Source organism: Solanum lycopersicum, chromosome 4, assembly GCF_036512215.1.
Source record: "Solanum lycopersicum chromosome 4, SLM_r2.1".
Taxonomy (NCBI): domain Eukaryota; kingdom Viridiplantae; phylum Streptophyta; class Magnoliopsida; order Solanales; family Solanaceae; genus Solanum; species Solanum lycopersicum.
Genome location: NC_090803.1, coordinates 1,671,978 through 1,695,219, shown reverse-complemented (window position 1 = coordinate 1,695,219; position 23,242 = coordinate 1,671,978). Strand labels below are relative to the sequence as shown.

The 23,242-nt window shown below is 30.7% G+C and overlaps 4 protein-coding genes across 13 annotated transcripts; 3 read left to right on the top strand and 1 right to left on the bottom strand.

Moving 5' to 3' along the window:
• Window positions 1-281: 281 nt before the first annotated feature.
• LOC101257652 (uncharacterized) lies at window positions 282-5,399 on the bottom strand. Of its 10 annotated transcripts, none has more exons than XR_740935.4 (7): window positions 4,801-5,358; window positions 3,092-4,019; window positions 2,619-2,827; window positions 1,520-1,588; window positions 1,317-1,381; window positions 1,094-1,183; window positions 282-750 (listed from the first exon to the last, which is right to left on the bottom strand). XR_740935.4 is itself a non-coding variant. In XM_004236945.5 (2 exons), exons 1-2 carry the CDS (start codon window positions 5,061-5,063, stop codon window positions 3,179-3,181), a joined length of 1,104 nt encoding a protein of 367 aa, XP_004236993.1. In that variant the 5' UTR covers window positions 5,064-5,399; the 3' UTR covers window positions 2,976-3,178. The 10 variants fall into 10 exon arrangements, 1 of the variants encoding a protein (XP_004236993.1); XR_003246391.2 differs by having other exon boundaries at window positions 282-1,183; window positions 2,619-2,717; window positions 2,789-2,827; XR_011220507.1 differs by having other exon boundaries at window positions 2,619-2,792.
• Window positions 5,400-7,085: 1,686 nt separating this feature from the next.
• LOC101262408 (uncharacterized) lies at window positions 7,086-9,194 on the top strand. The gene is made up of 4 exons (XM_004236961.5): window positions 7,086-7,303; window positions 7,490-7,656; window positions 8,443-8,591; window positions 8,675-9,194. The coding sequence occupies exons 1-4, from the start codon at window positions 7,252-7,254 to the stop codon at window positions 8,757-8,759; spliced, it is 453 nt and encodes a 150-aa protein (XP_004237009.1). The 5' UTR covers window positions 7,086-7,251; the 3' UTR covers window positions 8,760-9,194.
• An 85-nt stretch (window positions 9,195-9,279) lies between these two features.
• Window positions 9,280-13,405, top strand: LOC101256174 (tropinone reductase 2). The gene is made up of 5 exons (XM_004236940.5): window positions 9,280-10,662; window positions 11,214-11,421; window positions 12,386-12,602; window positions 12,742-12,854; window positions 13,098-13,405. Exons 1-5 carry the CDS (start codon window positions 10,595-10,597, stop codon window positions 13,275-13,277), a joined length of 786 nt encoding a protein of 261 aa, XP_004236988.1. The 5' UTR covers window positions 9,280-10,594; the 3' UTR covers window positions 13,278-13,405.
• A 6,143-nt stretch (window positions 13,406-19,548) lies between these two features.
• On the top strand, window positions 19,549-22,382 carry LOC101262005 (LEAF RUST 10 DISEASE-RESISTANCE LOCUS RECEPTOR-LIKE PROTEIN KINASE-like 1.1). Its single transcript, XM_010321113.3, has 4 exons — window positions 19,549-20,375; window positions 20,817-20,849; window positions 20,990-21,244; window positions 21,384-22,382. Exons 1-4 carry the CDS (start codon window positions 19,634-19,636, stop codon window positions 22,343-22,345), a joined length of 1,992 nt encoding a protein of 663 aa, XP_010319415.1. The 5' UTR covers window positions 19,549-19,633; the 3' UTR covers window positions 22,346-22,382.
• The last annotated feature ends 860 nt before the right edge of the window (window positions 22,383-23,242 follow it).

Here is a 23,242-nt window from a genome sequence, read left to right as displayed (position 1 = left end):
TACATATCATATACAAATATGACACATACAAATACATTTAGTCTCTCTCCGCTCTCTCTCGCCAGATATACAAATACATACATATACCAGTTACATATATAATTATTTAACAAATATACATACACAACTCACTTCTCTCCACTCTTTTCCCTCTCTCGTTGGCCTCTCTCCTCCATCTCGTATTCTCGCTCACCTCTCTCCTCCCTCTCTCAATCTCTTTCGACAGATATACAAATGAATTGTAAATACATATCGAATTGTATTTGTAAAATAATGAGAGGTTGTTTTCGCATGATAAGGTTTAGTATTGATCACAACCAGTGAAAGTACAAATTACTACTCCTACCATCACAATTTGTATGATGGATGTCTCAAAAAAACTGACCATTCAATTTAGATACACAACTTTGAAGTTAAACAACTTTGAAAAGTATAAGTAACATTTTAAACCACTTCACAGTGTTGAGTAAACTAATCTACAAGAATAAGCCTTCCTATAGCATAATGTTTAGCTTTGTTTTCTCATGCATGATATTTGGCGTTTTTTAACTGAATTTGGGTGTTTTCTGTAGGTCTCATGGTTGACATGGCTGATACATCACATGACAATTTGGTCATTCTTGCTTTCCATTGGTTCCCGTGCTCTGGTTTCTGCTTTCAGATAAGGAGTCGTGAACAATTTTCATAGTTTTCATGGGTTTCACTTCCCTGCGCTTCGTCTACTTGCCGGTAATTTTTGACTCTACAAAACTAAGAGTGGGTAATGTGATATTTTAGATGTACAAGCATAGGACTCCTGGGGTATTGAGCTCAGTTGTCTGATTAAGGCAGCATGAAAGCACCTATATTGTATATGTAAGAGCCTAAGAGGAAGGACCCCAAACTTAAGAGGCATAGTCTTTTAATTTGATTTGAATACTATATAATTTCTCTCATTCGTAAACTAAGAGGGATAAGTATGAGCTATATTGAATAGTTTGAAGGTCTTTTTGACCATTTTCTGATAAATATATGCATATGAAATAGGGAGGATTGAGCAATAAATTAAAGTTAAGAGAGCAGGAGAGAAATTCAGTAACGAAAGATTACGTACCATCCCTTTAGAAGACCTCTGTTTTTGCGAGTTGGAGTGGCGGGGAGGCATTAGAGCAGGGAGTCTGGATGAAGTGGATGATGCCGGAGGCTACACCAGAAAAGGGAAGGCAAAATAAAGAAGAGCAAAATGTCAAGCGGTAGCACAGATGCACTATTGGAAAAGGATAGCAATTGTATGCAGGCACCTATGCAAATTAATTGAAATCAGTATCCCTTCAAACCTCAAATAAAGAGCAGAAGAAGTTCGTTTCACATTCCTGGCATGCTTTAGCAATGGATTTCCCTTCTACATCCAAATAGAAACAACAGAATAAATAGACAAAACTTACAAATAAGTTGCTGCGACAGAATGAAAGGTGAGTGTCTTCTTATTAGATAAACCAATTTGCTATAAGCAGAAATGAAAATTCAAAAGTCAGAGAACCTTTTCAATGGTATAATAGTTATACAGCTTCTCAGAGCACCGAGTGGCTGAAAAATTTGTCGAATTGAGCTACATCAAAACCAAAGACTAATGAGGATGTAAGCAGCACTACAATGCTATGCTATTTACAGGTGATACATGTCTACAGCACGAGTAGAGCAGAAATAAGAACTTATAACTTAAAATCTAATATAAGTAATCTGTCTGTGAGATGGTGGATATGTAAATAAAACACAAGTTGCAAGGTGGTACCAATAGTGTGAGTTTTACGAATCTTATGTTATGCAGAATCTATTTTGATATAAAACGATGACAATATCATTTGTCTTGTATGAGCAGTTAGGTGGCTTATCACTTCGTTTGAGTTGGATGTTAGTCTGCAACCACTGTAAGAAGAAATAATACTGAGTAAACAGGAAAAAGAAATCAACTTGTGCGGGCAACTTTCAATTGCATAATGCTCTAGTAAATATCCCTTTACCTCATCTCTAATCTTATATAGTTTATGTTATCAAAAAATTGTCAACTTGAGATCGAACTTCTAGTTTGTAAACTCTGCTTCATCCGAAGAGAGGAATCAATCTATCTTTTCTGCTAGTCATTTTCCTTTTTTAGTATTAAAATCTAGCTCTTGCATTTTTATTCGATCCGGGGAATGGTCGTACCTTGTGTGGCAACTTTCAATTGCATAATGTTCTAGCAAAGGTCCCTTTACATAAGACCCACCACACCTTTTGATAAACATAGCGAAAGACACACAATAGAAGGCAAAACAATTTTCTGCTGATGAGGTTTTACCAATCATTTAATACAACACAAATATGTTGCTAATCTCGCTACCTTTAATTCTACAGCTCAAAACTTCAGCAAATCCAATATTCAATAAAATCACTTTTAAATCTAAAGTTGATATACCTCATGGAGCCCTAAATCCTAATCCATCAACCAAAAGAACAAAATTAAAAAGACCCGCAGTTTTTTCAGAGATAACTCACAGAGAACTCTAAAAAGTCATGCTTAAGCGCGTTAAAACAACAAAATTGAAGCACATAGACCAGAGGGAAAAGTAATAAATTTAAGAAAGGACAAAGATACATACCGAAGCAAAAAGGAGCACCACCCAGAAAATCTGATAAGCTTTGTGTATACTGATCTACTTGTAGTTATTGTGTGGCGGTGTAGTAGTTAGGACGTATTCCTGTATAGTTAGGCCAGCTGCGGAGTGTTGGAGAAGACACACAAAAGCAGCACATGAAAAGACAAACTTACCCCTCTGCGGAAGCAGACATGACGACGAAGAGGAGATTCCTGTTAGAGTCTTCTATATATGAGAAATATAATGAAATTCCTCATTATCTACGACTAAGACCATATTTTAAACCACATATATTCGGATTAATTCACACACTAATTCATATATTTTGTTTATCTTCTATTAGGTAAGACAAACATTAAGTTAAACAACCAAGAACTTCCCTTAAAAAAATTGTAAATCAAAAAAGAAACTAAACAATTGTCAAAGTACACCAAAAACTCATATAGTATTTGACAGTAACTACTGTTACAACTTACGAGAGAACAAAGCGCGCCAATATGAGCTCCGGACACCGGGCTTGAAAACCCCCAAAAAGGGGGTGCTCTACGGGCAAAATACAATTCTCACAATCTAAGAATAAATGGAACAGATATATTGGTGAACTTCCTACTATTGCTACTCTGACTTTCAGCAATTTCCTTCAAACTAGTCCAAGACTTCTTCTTTCTCTTACTGGATGTTGAGACAGTCTTCTCAGCATCTGTCATGGATGAACCATCCTGAGGTTCAGCTTTCTTCTTGGACCCTGTTCTATTTCTTTTCCTTTTCTTTGAATCCAACAGAGAAGTAACCGTACCTGTTGACAATGGAGTTGCCGGACCAGCCATAGGATCATCTCCAACTAGTTCAGATGAAACTATTACATCTGTGGTACTGCCCCCTAAAGTGTCGAACTGTTCAGACTTTTGGGTTGCTGATACAGTAGCGTCAATTCTTGTCTTATCAATACTAGCCACTGACGTATCCAAATGATCAGACTTTTGCATTGCTGATTCAGTAGGATCAACTCTTGCCTTATCAGTACTAGCCACTGACAAATCCAAATGTTCAGACTTATGCATTGCTGATTCAGTAGGATCAACTTTTGCCTTATCGATACTAGCCACTAAAGTGCCCAAATGTTCAGATCTTTGCATTGCTGATTCAGTAGGATCAACTTTTGCCTTTGGGGTTGCTGATTTAGCAGGATCAACTGTTAAAGTTTTTGGTTTAGCAGGATATAGGCTTTTCATATAGCCTCTTGGGGTTCCTCTCTTTAGATTCCGATGTGAGCAGAAATGACACTCATATACAACTGAATTCTTCGGGGGAATACCGGATGTCTTGCATTTCTTTCGTGCCTTTCTTTTGTTCTTCTCAATCTGTGCTGTACAATTGTAGCCAGCCTGAAGGATAGATTCACACCTGTGAAATATCAATTATAAGTTAGTATGCAAGCCTAGAAAAAGGATGAGAAGTCGACAATGACTCATTCAACATGAAGGTCTTGAGGTGTGCGATCCGGTGCAATTCATCATTGAACATCGTTTCTACACTGGTTCGTACAATATAAAAAAGTGAGGTCTAGGAGGGTAAAGTGCCAGCAAACCTTGTCCTGACCCCTATATTAGGATACAAAGGTTGTTTCCAATAGACTCGAGAAGACAGGCATAGCATTCCAGAAAGAGAATAAGCTAAAGTGAGAGCATAACAAAGCATTCTGAACAGTATAACAAAATAATACGATAATCAATGTACAAGATACAAAAGATAGTAACAAATATTACAACTACTTGTATGGACGGATAGCAATACAACACATCACTACCTAGTAATGTCCTATAACCTCCTACACTAATTTGTATCTTCCACAAGCTCCAATCTAAGGTCATGCTCTCAATAAGCTAAAAATTATGTCATATCCGGTCTAATCACCTCTCCTAAAACCAACCATAGTCAACCTCTCACACATTCACACATTTGTGCATTTGCATCTCCATCTCAGTCTAGCTTCCCGCATCTTGTCCTCCACCAAAACCATTCCTACCTTATCCCGAATATACTAATCTCTAATCCTGTCTCTCTTACTATACCCCTACATCCATTAATGAACAAATATCCATTTTTCAACCCATCACAAAATTAACAAAGTATGTATTCATAAATGCAAGACAAATCAAATAAAAAATTTATAAAAAGCTCAAACCTTTGACAAGTAAATAATGAAGGGTCAGGTGGAACACCCAAAGACTCAGCTGATACAGCTAATCTCTGCCCAAAAAACGCACCAAGTGAAGGTATGGAACCTTCGCCACTAGCCCAGGTAGCAATATCCTTTATATGCTCCAATTTCAGCATCGATTTCGCATTAACATGAGTTTGTTTCTTCTTCACACCTGATTCTTCTCTTAATGTAATTGAACCAGGTGCTTTACCAACTCCATTCTTCCTCGATGATTTCTTACCCATAATTGCCGTCGGAGATGGTTTTCCGCCGTCGCCGGAGTCGGTAAAGGAAACCGCCGCCGACTTCCTCTGGGTACGTGAAGCTGATATAAGCTATAAGCTTAATGTAATATGTTTAATGTACTGAAAATTAATTTTTTTAAGCATAAATATTTTTAAAAATCATACATTTAATAACAGAGTGTAATATATATCTTTAAAATAATTTAAGTTATTAATTATTGTGATTTATTATTTTTTAACTTAATTTTTAAATATATAACAAACTAAAAAAAAGTAAAACATATAAATTAAAATGAATAGAACACATAAATTTCATAAAAGCGCTCAGCTAGAATCAGATATGCCGAAAAAGGGTGTTTGTTTCCAACTCCAGTTTATGTAATGTAGTTTGATTTGATACGAAGTTTACACAAAAATAAAAATTTATGAAACTTATAGTTTAAAATAAGTTATAAATATTCGTAACTATAAATCATTTCATCATGAAAAAAATAGACATTTTAAAATTAAATCATTTCCAAATATAGAAATATAACAATCTTATGAAGACCGACTAAAAAGAAAATTGAATGGTATAAATTGAAACAGTTAAGCTAACGATTCTAACATTGTTAAGTACTCCCTCCGTTTCAAAAAAGAATGACCTAGTTTGACTTGGAACGAAGTTTAAGAAAGAAAAGAAGACTTTTTAATATTATGATTTTAAATTAAAGTTATGTCAAATGTATCAAAACGCTCTTTAATCTTTTGATTTTAAACATGTCAGAAGAATAGTTAAAGTTAAAGTGTTGTCAAAAAGAAAAAAGTCATTTTTTTAAAACAAATTAAAAAGAAAATAGAATTTTTCTTTTTTAAACGGATAAGATATTTTTTTCAATTGGAACCGGTTAGAATACATAATGATAAATGATGATATAGGCAAATTGGTACAAGTGTCCAAAAAGATTATAGAGAAAGTACAATGAGAGGGGTGGTGGCTTTGGTGGGAAATCAAAAGTTGATTTGGATAGAAGAAATGAATTATATTATTAAGCAGATTTTGTTGGATTAAAATTGAGTAATCTAAGTTAAATTTAATTGATTTGAGATTTTCCATACAAGGAGGGGTATATTTGTTAAATTTATTGATGGCAGGGGTAAAAATAATTTATTTTTAATGGTAGGGATAAAGTTAACCAATAAAATAAAGTTAAGGGGTATTTTTTTACCCTTTTCCCTTAAAAAAATAAGGAATCTGGAAGATTTTAAAAGTAATAGGGAATAATGGAAATAAGTAAAATAAAAGGTGTGTATTTTGGTAATTTCTCCCATCATTTTTAGTAGGACTTACACAAATTTCATTAGTTTAGGAGCTAATTATTTAGATATACTCCTTAATTTGTAATATTACGAATCTTATTAGATATAATGTATTCAAATTAATTCACATGTATCTGGAACACATAACAAATCTCCCTCACATCCCTCTCATGTCACTGGTCTCTCTCCCTATTTTAGTATATGTGGTGTCAAAAATATTTGTATCTAGATGTATCTTCATTAATATATTATAGACAACTCTTAATTAGTATTAAAATATGTAATTATTTAAAAATATAAATAGAATTATATATATAATATGGATGTACATCTAATAACAAACGTTTTCATCGACGTTCTTGCTTCAGCGTCTTAATGACGAAAAATAAAAAAAAGTATTTCTATTGTTCTACTTTAATTTAATTATATATATTTTTTCAAAACTATGAAATCGTTTTGTTTATATCTTGTAACTACTTTGAGTAAAAAATCAAAAGGTTGATAACAAAAAATATTTTAATTATAAACATCTTAATGGACCTCTTCAACAATAAATTTGCGCAAACAAAAAGTAATTAACCACTTACATATCTAAAAATCATATTAAATTTATTCAACTTATTAAATTTTACATATATCATATAAATTAAAATATTGAATCCGTACTAACACCAACACCTCTTTATATTCTTTATATTAGTTCAAATAAGATATTCCTTACTTACTACCATATATATTTATCTATATCTTATTAATTATTTATTTTATATATATACTAAAAAGATAAGGGAGTAATATAGACCTCATGTCTAGTAAAGTGCAACCAATAGTGAGAAATATCTCCAATGCTAACACAAAGTTGTGAAATGCCATTTTTTTAAAAAATAAGATGGGACTCAGATTGCATTCTCTCTCTGTACACAATTTTTCTTCTATTACAAGTAAGATTTCATACTATTATTCTTGTGTTATTGAGAAATGGGAGAAGGGTATTAGACGAATCGAATCGTTACCAATTCAATTTGATGTTATTTACTCCGGCCTCTTTGTAAATTTGTGCGTCACAATTTGAATCATCCGAGTCAAATTTCTTTAAAATTTTAACCTATTGATTTTGATGTTTGAAGCAACTGGATCATTGAAATCTAGAGATTGTATCAAACCTGCTAGGAGAGTGCTGAAGGTATCTTCCGCGCTAGTAGAAACCGCAGCATCTATTGCAGTTGCTGCTACTCTTGTGGGAGCTGCAACAACTATTCTTGTAAAGAGAAATAAATCTTCTGAAGCAATCGAGGTGCGTTGAAGTAAAATAGTTATTTCTTTCCCCCCGCGTGTGAATTACATGAGAATTTTTTTGGGAATTAGTATGAAAATCTGCGGTAAAATAAGTTTACCATACTACTTTTGCTTTGTACTAGCCATAGTATTGAAGTTCTTTGTTTTTATTATAGGAAAAACGCATAAGTCTTCCTTAATATATGTCCGAAATCTCAGAAATACACTTGTACTTTACTAAGGTTCTATTATCCCTCAAACTTATTTTATAAATTAATTTCTATCCCCTTTCGGTCTACATGGCAGTATAATTGAAAAAATTGTCAATACGCGTTGGGCCCACAAGATAGTTTCACGTAAGCCGAAAAGGAATGAAAAATTATTTTATAAAATAAATTGGGGGTCATAGGACTTTAATATAGTATAAATGTATCTCTGAAATTTCGAACATAGTTTAAGGGGTACTTATGCATTTCCCCTTTTTTATATCTAGCATTACAGTTATTTACTGTATTCTGATTATCACACTTTTATTTTGTTTTTTTGTTGTTCTTGTACCTTTCTACATTGTTTTGTTTCTAGCCATTCAGTGAGGTTAATTGTTGGCCTAAGGTAACAATCTGTATTAGGTTATTTGCTTCTCCTATTGGCATGATTGTTGAAGTATCTCATTTCATCTGTTCCTCCGTTTCAATATGTTTGTCTGGTTTTGATTTGACATAAAGTTGTGAAATAGAGGGAAAACCAATAGTTAATTTGTTGCTCTTATACAACCCACTTTGACAGTTATTTTATGAATCGACAGGCCCCGGTGAGAATCTGTGAGGATTGCGATGGCTCTGGGGTTTGCGCAGAATGCAGAGGGGAAGGATTTGTGCTAAAAAAGATGTCGGATGAAAATGCTGAAAGAGCGAGACTAATGGCAAAGAATGCAGCTACCAGATATACAGCAGGGTATGTATGTTTCCGGTTGATCCTCATTCATATGCTCCGAGCTCTAGATACATGAATTCATATGTATATCATACATTTGGCAGGCTTCCGAAAAAGTGGGGCTACTGTATGAAATGCAATGCTGCCAGATCTTGTAGTTCATGTGGCGGCGTTGGCAAATTGAACTAATTGTTCTGCATTAGACAGACATTTGTCACAGACTTAGAGTTTCACTAATGTTCCATGTGATGGGACATGACACATTGCCACAATACAAATTCAATTGTGTCTTCTTCTTCAAAAACATATTGTGGCAATGCATTGGGAAGAGAAATGAAGAATAGTACATATTCAAACATTTTATCAAACATTGAGGCCTCCATTTGTACTTGATGAAAATTCAGACATTAGATTATTAAGTATTTTGTTTTCATTAAGATTTTAAATACTTGGCGTTGTTTGATAGGGTGTATTTTTGGAAATATATGTAATAGTATCATGTTTGGTGAAAATTTTGAATCCATGTGTAAGTTATAAATCCTACATGGTGTATATATAACTAATATCTTCAATTTGATGATATATACACCCTTAATTGTAATGCTTATTAATAAGTTCTGGTTATTTCTCTTTTTATTTTATATTTTACAATTTTGCTATTATTTAAGATAGGTATAAAACATAAACGTACTTTTTAACTTGGTTTTTTATTTTGTATTTATACGCTGTAATTTTTGGGTTTGTATGTATAGATACTCAAATTTGTACAAAGCTGAACAAGTGAGCACACACACGTCCTACTTGAGCATCTTACGTGACAATTCATGTCTAACGCGGCATCATATGTGGCGTCCTACATATATTATGTCATGCAAAATGTGCGATTCCACTTATTAACTCTAAACAAGTTTAAGCATCTACTTGTGCACATCAATAATTGAAAGATATAGTTATGAACTGAAGTTAAGTTTAAATGTGTGCGCGCGCGCGCGCGCACACATATATATATATATATAAAACTAGTTTTAAATATTTGATTGAACAGATAAAAAATAAACAGAGCGAATATTTTAATTAGTGATTTTTTTAGGTAAACACCACTACCATTAGTTCATGCTGTGCCCATCTTCCTATTTCTCCATAAATTTTTTATGTGTAAAAATAAAAATCTCTCGAAGTCATTCCAAATAATTCGAATTCCTTAAAAATTATTTTCAGAATATTTTAACTAATGGAAAATTGGACTGTGTACCAAGTATACCCTACATGTAGTATTCTTTAGTGGGAAATTTCCACTAGGATGTGTGGATCAAATCATCCATCATGCCACCAACTGGACCTAAATCATTATTTATTATTGACATAATAGTAATTTTTTTTTAATATAGGAAAAACAACTTTTTTCATATTTTATTCACAATATTAATTACTTATTCGACGAAAAAGTTTTACTTGAATGGTAAACGTTCTTCATTTCAAATTCAAAACTTGTCATTTAAGGGTAACATGAATATTTTAAAATTAAATTGTTAATTCCCTATCCTAATTTATGTGACATATTTCAAGTTTCGAAATTCAAACTAATCTACTAAATTTTCATATATCTTTTAAATATTATGGATTGCCAATTATTGTGACTTATAATACTTTTTACGTAGTTTACAAATATATAAATTTAATTTCAAAAAAAATAATTAGTAAATTCTCGATCAAACTCAAATTAAAACATAGGGAGTATTAGATATTGAAATGTTTCATTTTTATTAAAATAGACTAAAAAAAGGTTATCCATTTAAATTGAAATTATATTGAATATCGAAATGTGTCATTTTATTAAAATCGACTGAAAAAAATAAAGTTAGCCATATAAATTGGAACAGATAAAGTAATATTTTTTTTTCCTTTTGGCAATTATTTAAAAAAAAAAAGAGGAAAGGGATTCTATAAATCAATTGTAGGCTTCATTAAAATAAAAACTTGTCTAAAATTCATTTTTCCAAGTGTTGTGCAATAGGCTAGTAGTCATGGCAGCAGGAAGATGGAATCTTGAAGGCTGCACTGCCCTTGTTACTGGTGGTTCTAAAGGCATAGGGTCAGTTTCTTTTTCTTTTTTTATAAAATTCTTGATTTATTCAACAAAATTTTGCAATTTAAATTAAGTTCTATCTATAGTAATAATCGGTATATACGTTGTTTAGACTTTTTAAAAATACTGCAATGAATTTTTTTTTTACAAATAATGTTGCATTTTTAGAGAATTTTAAGTAAAAATATATATTTTTGAAAAATCTGACTGAAGAACGAAAAATATTTACTTGAGTTAAGATATCCTTTTTTTAAAAAGGAGTATAGAAATGAAATTTCTTAAAAAAATAATCTAATTGCAATAGCAAAAAGAAAAGATATATGTCTTTTTTTTTCTCTATGAACACAAAGTACGATAAAAATTGTAAGTTGTATTAGAGCAAGGTTTATTATTGTTAAGATATTTGAGAGAGGTAGTTTATCCTACGTGATGTTAGTGGTTCGAGTCTGTTTATCTCTAATTCATGAACTTAATTGATATAAAACTTTGTGATAGCACTTACTTTTTTTTATTCGACGATTCGATCTATGTGATGATGAAATTGATGATTAATTTAGGTATGGGATAGTAGAGGAACTAGCAAGTCATGGTGCATCAGTTTATACATGTTCACGTAATCAAAAGGAGCTTAATGAGTGTTTAATTCAATGGAGAAACAAAGGTTTTAAAGTTGAAGCTTCTGTTTGTGACTTATCATCAAGATCTGAAAGAGAGGAGTTCATCAAGACTGTTGCTAATCATTTTGATGGAAAACTCAATATTTTGGTAAGTTTAATACGATGACTCAGTCCGTTAGTGATATTGTCTGTTTTGGATCTAGGCTCGCATAACTTTAAAATATATCAGTAATTGGTAAGATTTGTTTGCTTATATACCCAACAACTCTCCTGTGTTCTTGTTGACGTGGGACATCTAATCTTATGTTGGAGGCATCACAAGAATATTTAATTACTTTATAGTAACCCTTGTATTCTGTTTAAGTGATTTGTTTTCCGATTTTAAAAAGAATATGGGGATGAATCCCTTTTGGTGTCTGCTTGATCAGTGAAGGCGATTTTGAGAAGTGCGTAGAATGATAACCTAATTGATTATTTTGTAGAAAAGGCTTTTCCGTGTTTATGTGGTTTTTATTCTACTAAAAGAAAGAATGTAGTGAGGATCACTTTTGTGTATGCTCATAAGGAAAGTGCTAAAGTCTTTTCAAAACATGTGCGGGATGATAACCTAATTGATTATTCGAAAAAAAAGGCTTATTCTCATTTATATGATTTTTATTCTGATTAAAAAAGAATGAGCATGATTTATCTTGTTATGTTTGAAAATAATTTAAGTTTAAACATCCCATTTGACCTTTAATCACAAATATATCTATACCACATTTTCGATTATTAATTTCAAAAGTCTTTTTTCTCTGTTAAATTATGTAACCTCAATCAATCACCTTCATAGAGATTGAGATGGATGAAACATCAAGTTCTACATATATGCTTTTCTTAATGCTTCAATTCTCAAGTCAAATATCATCTTAAATTGAACAAATGATCTACTAGAAATTATAATGTTAGCGATTTTTCATCCACCGATAGAATAAATATTTTCGAATTTTTTTAATAACACATAACCACAAAATATTGTTCAAACATGAAATGATCGCTCGTTATCGAAACATGTACCCTGCTTTTAGAGAAAGATGTGACATTTTTAACCATTTCTTTTTTTTTCTCCCTAGGTTAATAATGCTGGTATTGTCATATACAAAGAAGCTAAAGATTACACTATGGAGGATTACTCTCTAATTATGAGTATCAACTTTGAAGCTGCTTACCACTTATCTGTACTTGCACACCCCTTTTTGAAAGCATCACACAGGGGCAATGTTGTCTTTATTTCTTCTATTTCTGGGGCTTCAGCATTACCCTATGAAGCTGTTTATGGAGCAACCAAAGGTAAAAACGTTCTCAGAAATTTCATTAAGGATGTTCAGGAAGTACAAAAGTTACTAGTATTTTATAGTATAAGTACTTTTTTTATATAATATAATTTTCTAACGAAGAATGTTCAACTGACCACCTTTGTTGGTAACAGGAGCAATGGATCAACTCACAAGATGCTTAGCATTTGAATGGGCAAAGGACAATATTCGTGTCAACGGCGTCGCACCGGGGGTTATTGCATCTTCTATGGTCGAAATGACTATTGTAAATATCGTCTTTACTGTCTCAGTTGAACACTTCAAATAACAAAATCATCATAAAAAAAATGTGTCACATCAACGTTGACTATCCATAGGACACAATTGATATGAGTTGATGTGTGTCAGTTAAGATATCTGAATGTTTACGAGTCAACTAAAGTCGAATTTGAATGTTTATTTACTGTGTCAGCATATATAAGTTAAAACGTTCTAATTTCATTTTTGATTTGTGTTTTTTTTTTTGCAGCAAGATCCAGAACAAAAAGAAAATTTGGACAAATTGATTGATAGATGTGCTCTACATAGAATGGGTGAGCCTAAAGAACTTGCAGCAGTTGTTGCATTTCTTTGTTTTCCTGCTGCTTCATATGTCACTGGCCAAATTATATATGTTGATGGTGGATTTATGGCTAATGGTGGATTTTAATCATCATTTTTAATTAATTTGTCTATGGTTTTTGTAAGTTAATCAAATAATTATCTAGATTTATCTTTTTAATAATGGTGATTGATTTGTCTATGGTTTTTGTAAGTTAATCGAATAACTTCCTTTCAGGTTGCGTTGTTATAGATCTAATCTAATAATTATTTAAAATAATCTAATTTTATAATGATCGAAATAAATTATTTATATGCGCTAATTGATCGGCGGATTTGCTTAAGTTAATTTTATTATATTAAGAGTAATATTATGTCTTTTTTCCACCTAAATTTATGTGATATATTTTCATTCTTATTATTAAAAAAACAACACAATTTTTTATTTGATAAATAATTAATGACATACTCAAATATGTTACTAGTATTGAATCTCATTTATTTCACTGGTAATTTTTTTTAATTAACGTGGAACAAACTATCCACAGAAAAACATATGTATAACACCAGGTATAGATATTGAAATTATAAAAATATCTTTAGTAAAACACAAATACATTAATAAAAAGATTTAAAATTTAAAAAAAAAACACTCAACATAAATTATATACGTCAATAAAAAAATATCTATTTTTAATATCGAAGATACCTGGTTCCTCAATAATTGAAAACATGATTACGTGGGTGGTGGGTCCTTAATAATTGTAAAAAACAAAAGGAAAAAGATACGATATTTTTTAACTTAATATTTTTTTGTTTCTTACTATATATTTATAAAATAATCTATCAAGATCAATATAAATAATTTTTAAAACCAGATATCAAGCGGCAGTATTCACATGGAATCTTTAAAACTTCAAAAAAAGGGACATGATCAGATTTGATGACTGAGCCTTTATCATGTATTGCCAAAAAAAAAACATATGTTTTTGGAATAATAATCTAGTATATATATATATATATATATATATATATATATATATATATATATATATATATATATATATATATATATATATATATATATATATATATATATATATCGGTGCTGTATACGTATTTTATATGTGTCTAACGTTAATTAATAAAATTATACATAGATAAACATATATGCACTTTAATTGACATTGATGTATAAGAGGATATACAAATAGAGTTATTTTCAACCTTAAAATTTTTAATGTAAAATTCAGTTCGAATTTGCCTCAAATCATCTTCAAATGCCTCTAAAATCGATAAAAATTTGATAAATAATAAAATACTCAACAACAAAATGGATGAAAAAATATTGATATTGCGATAATAACATAAAATCATTTTTTTATTATTGAGACCAACATAAAATCAATGAATAATTAATGAAAATTTTATTAATCAAAAAATAAAGTACAAAGAGTTGATAGAAAATATTGAATTTTTTTGGTTTGAATATTAAATACTTTTAATTAAATTTATGAAAAAGTAAATTTGTTTGGTCATTAGATGTAAAATGATTTAGATAATTATTGAATTTGGGATACCGAACATCATATGGAAAACCATATACATATTTAACTTATATTATTAATTAAATTATATTTGCATATAGTAATATTTATTGAGACTGATATATCTTTGAATTAAAAAATATAATTAAGATTATTTTATGAATTTAAATTTAATAGTACCATCGGAATTTATTGGTCTAAACTTTCTTATTATTCTTAATTCAACATTTAAAAGTACTTTTGGAAAGTTCGGTACACAAATCTGAAATCACACTACAAAAGTCCTTTTAAATTTTGTTTATTTTCAAATGTATTTTCCTAAAAAAAATATAATCAAAATAAGTTGATATTAAAAAAATTATCTAACTAGATAAACTATATATGTGCATGAGACACATATTTGTGCAGTGTAAAGCAGTGATAGATTTATTATTTAACATACGATGAAATATAAATTTCGAATCAGAGAATATTATCTTTATAAATCGTTAGATTTTTTGTTCGTTGACATAACAAAATATATATGTAACGAAGTTTTAAAATTGCCTTTAAACACTGATTTTGAGTTGAGGATTCACTTTGACAACAATATTGACTTGGTCAATTAAGGTTATTTTTTTCTATTATATAGTCTTTGAAATTGATAAATTATTTATTTTGAAATGTTTGTTTGCCCATTTGACAATCTTTTAATAATTTATTTTGACCAGGAAAAAATAATTAATACAAAAGTCAAACTTTAAAACATTAAAACATGTGCAGGACCAAAAAGCTTGAACATTCAATAAATTTCTTTTGTTCTTTAGGTCAATTTTATAAACTCTTAGTTCCTATGGTTTAAAATAGGATTTTTCAATTTTTTTAATTTTCACCTCTAATATGAGACATAACATCAAATTTTGATACAAATTTTAGGTATTATATATAAGTATGCTTTTTTATTTAGTTTTAGTTTACATTTATGCATTTTTTGGTGTATGTATAAGTAGAAATTTAAATTTTTATTTATTAATAATATTATCTATTATTTTTCTTTTAGACGAACATTGACTTAGTCATGAATATTATATCAAAAATATGAACTAACGACAATAACTTAATTGCCTCTAAATAATATGAACTTTTATCTGCAATTAACACTTTTTGTATATGTCTTTAAAGCCTTTAGCGACATTGAATATAATAACACTCAATTAATGATAAAAAACTTTAATACTTTTTATTAATGTGTATAATTATTGATAATATATTTATTTTTTTTACAAATTCTCCTCCTAAACGAGAAAAAGAAATAGCCACCTAAAAAAATATTGTATTTTTCTTTTTTCAAAAAATAAATCAATTATGACAAAAAAAAAATTAGTGCAAAAATTGTCAAAACCTAACATCATATTCATACTTGACTAGTATCAAGTTGATTTTATTATATGGACACCATATTTATTGAGGAGTTAAAAGTCTAGTGAAACTCTACTCCCAATTGTCCCATGCTAAAAAAACACTATTTTTCTACTTAGAAATTATATTTTTCACTAAAAGAAATTTTAGTAACTATGTTTTCTATTTCTATAGATATTTTTTCATTGAATTATCAAGAAAAAAAAATAATACTAGTATTTTCATATGCAAAAATTAAGAAGTTTCTCAAAATTTGAATAAGAATTCATTTCCCCGATAAGCTGATTCAATGAGTGATATTAAATAGATATTGAATACACATATAATATACGTAGGATAATTTTACATAGAATACCGTATAGAATATTTATTGTCATGTAATATATCAGTAGGATGCATATATTTACATATATGTAAATTCAAAACTAAAAAACATATATATCAGATAAATCTAGATTAAAAAATACGTTTATATATTATTTCTTTATATTTAACAAATTTTTTTTATGGTAGAAAATTCAAGATGGTCCATCTTCAAAGTCATTGGATGCAAAATCCTGGCTCACATTGTTGGTGGACCTCACTGAAGACTCTCTTTCAAGTAATTTTTTATTTTCTGGAAGTTTTACTATTTTTTGTATAATGTTATTTTGAATATATTCTATTCCCACTCTATTATCGATGAAAATTGAAGATAATTTTTTTCGAAAAAATTATCTAATCTTCGATTTACAAAAGGTAAGTGTAATATCATAAATCGCAAGGGAGGTTAGTGAAAATGTTGATCTAAGTTAATTTTTTTTTTCATATTGATATTTGTTAATTTCTTTTATTTTAATCTTTAAAATGAGAAGTGAATTACATAAGGTAAGTGTAATATATAAATAATTAGTTATCATCTTTTAATGTGTATAAAATAATATATATAAATTCTGCTAATTTGAACGAGTAAGAAACACGAAGAATATAATTATTCAATACTTGGGAGAATTTTCATATGTCCTTGCTTACAAGTCACAACGTGGTCCTTATAGACCTAGCTCATCCCTCATAAATTTTACCTTTCAATTAGACTTGTGTTATCACGATTATAATTTGATGCATGTACAATATCGTACGATGAAATCGTCCTCCTTTGATTTGCATCCTCTGTCACATCGATCCCTTTGTCGTTGTCTATTATCATAATCACGTGATCTAGGTTTGATATAATTCTTGTTAGTATAACTCTGATATCATATTAAATACAAAAGGGAGAAATTGACACAATTAAAGGAGATGACTATCTATCCATACACATGCAAAAATAAAACTAACATAGTCAGACTGTAAAGACCTTTTTGTATGAATGATCCTTTCATTATTATAAATAAAAATTCCTCCGTTTTAAGCAAAAAAAAAATATATATATAAAATTAGTTATGTGGAATAAAATCAATTAAATGTTATATAACTTATCCAAGATTTTATGTATTGGTGATTATATTTTCTCATTTTTACATTTGATCGATATCCAAACAATCTATTATCATTCAATCCATTTTGACGGTATAATATATATATATATATATATATATATATATATATATATATATATATATATATATATATATATATATATATATGCTAGTTAGATTATGATCTATTTTTGTTTAATATAATCCATCTTTTAACTTGTCTACATTATGTGCCTTGTTTGTTCCACCCATTGGGATTATAACACTAAGATTATATATTATTTATACCAATATAAACCAAGAACTTTTGGTCTTTGTATATTATCTAGTCATCTTTCCATTGTTTCCCAACTTTGATGATCATAAATTGACAAACAAACACAACTTAATGGTGGGGCACAAAACAACCACTTGAGAAATTTAGGCTAAATTTCATAAATAATTATAATTATTTTAAAAAAAATACTTAAATACACATTTTATTTTATCACTATCTAACTCTATCGATAAAAAGATGTTTATTTTTAATTTAACACGATAACAAGAGAGGGAAATAATGAGAATTTAAATCATACCTAATTGTGGAAGACTCTTACAAGTATCACAAGATTGTAACACCTGTTTAGTCATAAAAATAAAATTTTTTTAAAAAACCTTTAATTATTTGAATTAATCAAAATTGAAGTTGGAATTAAAATCATATTGGGTTATCTTTTTGTAATAATATTTATAATTAAAATTTATGTATTTCAAAAAATACAAAAAACATTATTAAAACGTGAAAAAACGATTTAAATGAGGTTATTTTATGAAAAATAAAATTTAGGATAAATTCGAAAAAAAAAAAATTATAAAGTAAAAACAGGATTTTGGGTGTATAGCCAAATGAGTCCTTTTAAGTGTCTTATTAGAAAAAAGAAACTTTGAATTTTGTGATATTAAACTAATGACGCATGTAGTGATAAATACTATTTAACTTTATCACTATCTCATAAAGGTAATCAAATATACACCAACACAATTTCTTTTAAAACCAAAAAAGAAAAAGAAATAAACTCATTCTCTTAACTTACATTAGACGAAAATGATAATTCAACATCATCTATATAACAATAAGAATATACACGAGTCATTGTTATATATAATTAATCTACGGAAAAAAGTCAGAAAAATATTTCAATTTTAACCGAAATTATTGTTATGATACCAAACTTTATGAAAAATATCTTACGCCTGTATTATTTAATAGTGTATATCAAAGGTATATACGTGTCCACATAAACACGTTACTGTTTATAATTATCCAATATTTATGATGTCCAATACCACCAGTACCAGAAATGCATCTCATTCGTCCGCGCGAGAGACTTCTATGCCAGCCGGGAATAACGGCTCTGTTATGAAAGAAAGCGGCAGAAAGACTAATTTGCCCGGTATTCCCTAATGAGTAGCTTTAGGAGAGAAAGGTCCCCTTATATTCTCCACAAGTTGCAATTTGGTTAAAAGCCAGTAGCACGATAGTTTTTCCTCAGTTTCAGTCCATTCAGTCAAGCCAGAAGGCAAATCGAATATATATATATATATATACCTTTAAAATATACTATTAAATAATGCAAAAGCAAAATATCCTTTCAAAATTCGATATCGTAACAACAATTTTGATGATAGCCATGTATATTTGTCAAACTTTCCATCTCTCTCTATTGACTTCAAGAGAGAAGACAAACTCAATAGTGATACTCCCTTTTCTCTTCCAAAACACATAATAAGAGATGGCTAATAGACTTTTGCAAATTTTTTTTTTAAAATAATGTCAATACAAAATATTGAAAAGTCATAAAAATGTCTAGTCAAATTAATATACACAAAAGTCAGAGATGCCTTTCAATTTTTCAGCCCTCCTTTTTGATTCTTTCTAAAAGTAGTCATAACAGTTCAAAATTCCAAGTCAACTAACGTGTTAAACGGATAAATACACATACAAACATGTGGTGCACAAAAAAATAACTATACATAAATAAATGCACTAGGAAAAAATAAAATCTATAGTATTTTTTTTGAGTATGTTATCATTAAATTCTTTGTCAATTTTCTTGATTTTCTGTATGTTTGCTTCAGTTGTAGCTGGGAATCAAATTCAAAATAATCGTAGTTGTATCGATGAATTCGAATGTGGAAATATTGACAATGTGAGATTTCCATTTTCTTTATCATCACAACCTGATTGTGGATTGTACACTATAGATTGTGATGTTATTCCAAATCCAACTATTCGTATCGGAGAAAATGTTTATAGTGTTCTGAGACAAGGCTACTCTGGTGGTTTTCGAGTTTTAGATCGTACACTTGACTACTTGTTGGCGAGAAATAATTGTGAAACTTTTGATAAAGGTATATCGTTTCCAAATTCTCCTTCTATCTCGTTTAGAATCAATGAACGAAATATTACCTTGTTCAGATGCAACAACAATTTAGAGATCAACATGAACATGAGTGATCATTATTTTCGCGAATATCTGAGTTATACTAAATGTAGTGGTTTTAATATATACTACAAGTATCCTAACAGAGGAAGGGAAGATTCATCTGATACATCAGAAGAAGATATTCCTGATAACTGTTCTCCGATTCGATTGCCAATTAGATGGAACACTTCACGGTTAAATGATCAGAATAGTGGTTTGTTTGATCTTTTAACTGCGAATTTTGTGATTCAGTGGAGTCTGTCTGATGATTGTAGTAAATGTTACTATCAAGGAGGTCGATGTTTAACCGACAGCAGCAATAGATTTCATTGCTCCAGAGGTAATATTTTTACCTAATCACATACAATGCTCTGATATTTGTTCAATTCTATTTCGACATAGTTGCTTCTAGGTTTTGTACTCCAGCTTCGAGAGTGAACATCTACACACCTCAATTGGACACTCCAACTCGTCCCTAGTGTGATGCTGACATGGCATATAAATTTTGGAGACGAGTTGAGGTGTCTAGATGTGCATACTCAAAGTTGGAGTGCTTATTCGTCAACTGAGGCTAAGTTTGAGTATTTGTTTATGTATTATTCTGCTTGTTTCCATTGAGTAACCGGGGACAAATCGCCTGCAGAATTTATGTCTGTAGCTTCTTTATGTTGATGTTGTTATGAATTTAGTATAGCAGCATAAACTTGTCATACTTAACTCTCAGTTCCTCCTCCGCGTGCAACAATTATCTAAACTTTTTCGTGATTTGGTTTTGTTGCAGTAACAAGAAAGTCGAGACGAGTTCTAATTGTAGGTAACAATCTATAACTTCAAATCCTTTTCATATTACCACATGTTCCTTAATTTGAAATGCCAGCTTTCGTTGAATTCTATCTACTTTTCTGTAGTCATTTTTCGAACAAATTCTGATTAGTTTCTCTGCATTTGCTTCAGTCTTACCTGTGGTGATTGGCTTGACCTTTTTAATCTGTCTCGGTATTGTTATCTGGCGTTTCAAGAAAGGAAAAGGCGGTCATTCTCACTCTTTTGCAAGAAATACATTTTCTGATCCTTCAAGAAAAGACCATGAAGGGGATAGCAAGTACTTTGGGGTCCCCGTCTTCTCCTACTCTACTCTCGAAGAAGCCACCAGTAACTTTGATCCCTCCCAAGAGCTTGGAGACGGAGGTTTTGGAACTGTATACTATGGTAAGAAGCCACATAAATCAAGTCATGACATTTCGAATCATATTTGGAAAAGCATTAGGCAGAGTTTTGCATTACTGTATTAAGAATGCTATGGTTTGGTAACATGATTCAGAAGCTAACAATGTACTTCTTTTATTAGGTAAGCTTCGTGATGGACGAGAAGTTGCAGTTAAACGCTTATATGAGCAAAGTTCCAAGAGGATGGTGCAATTTAAGAATGAGATTGAAATACTTACTCGTTTAAGGCATCAGAATCTTGTTATGCTCTATGGTTGCACGTCAAGGCATAGTCGTGAACTCCTCCTGGTTTATGAGTACATCCCGAATGGAACAGTTGCTGATCATCTCCATGGCGAGAAAGCAAAGAACGGAGCCCTTATATGGCCTATACGCATGAAGATTGCCATAGAAACTGCTAGTGCTTTAGCTTATCTCCATGCTTCTGACATAATACACCGCGATGTCAAGACTTGTAACATTCTACTTGACAACAATTTCTGTGTCAAAGTTGCAGATTTTGGGCTTTCGCGGCTTTTTCCAAATGATGTGACTCATATCTCAACGGCTCCACAGGGGACGCCAGGATATGTTGATCCGGATTATCATGCTTGCTATCAGCTAACAAGTAAAAGTGATGTGTATAGCTTTGGAGTTGTCCTTATTGAGCTCATATCGTCGCTCCTTGCTGTGGATATAAGAAGGGATAGGGATGAAATTAGTTTGGCTAACTTTGCATTAAGCAAGATTTTGAAATGTGCATTTGAGGAGTTGATCGATCCATCTCTTGGTTACGAGTCCAATGCTGAAGTTAGGAGAATGACTACTTCAGTTGCAGAGCTAGCTTTTCAATGTCTTCAACTCGAGAAGGAAATGAGACCAACAATGGATGAAGTGTTGGAGATTCTAAAGGCAATTCAGAATGGTGAGTTTGAAAACCAGAAGAAAGAAGAGATTAACGTCGTTGATAATGTAGAAGTCCCACAGGACCCTGAATCAGAAAATGATGATGCACAATTGATGAAATCTAAATTACCTGTTTCGATGAATTCTGTGAATGATAAGTGGTTTAGTTGCTCTACCACAGTTAGTATTAGCGGGTGAAATTTCTTCGATATTAATGCTTCACTCTCTTCTCATTCTTTTTCGCTCTCTGATTGTTTATGAGTTCACTACCTAATTGTATCCAGAGATGTGTGACAAATAGAGATCTTTTTTTTTTTTAGTTAAAGTCATCACCTTAACGGTGTGTGGTATTAGGCTTGACCCCTATCACGTCTATAAACATCCAAAAAGTAAAACGAAAGCAAAGGGGGACATGGAACTAACCTCTGATAGAGAATAACGAGGACAAACTAAATCTACAGTAAGGCTAAAATGACATAAGACTTTCATACGACAAGCAAAATACAATGGTTCAACTGTTGTATCTTCTCGTTATGCTAGGGATCGTTGTCACTTATCTAGTAGAAAGTCCCTTCACCTCTTTAGTGAATTGATGAAAAGAATAATAGAAAGTACTACTTCCACTCGAAGAGACATGTTTAGCTAAGAAGTCAGTTATTTCATTGGCTTCTCTACAGCAGAGGGAAATATTTACTTCTGCTTCATTCGTGGCCTGGTCAATGTCTCGAATGATTCCTTTCAACTTCATGTTTTTTGGTTTACTTGTCTTTGATTATGTATAATTACATTTATGGATACATGATGAATTCCTCGTTGCTTAGGAGTGCATCCCCGAACGAACAGTAGTTGATCACATTTCATGAAAATGCAGCAAAGTTACTTCCTGGCCTGTCTGAATTCTAAGACTTGCTGTTGAAACTACTAGTCCATTGTCTTATCATTATGCTTTTATTCAAGCCAATACCGACTAAGCTTTTAAGCACGGCTTGGCTTATCTACGCGTTTGGTAACACAAAGTCTGTATTGGACAGAACTGCAGCAAGGGTGAGGTGCTGGACATCAGTTCACTACAAGACTAACCACAGCTGATCGACT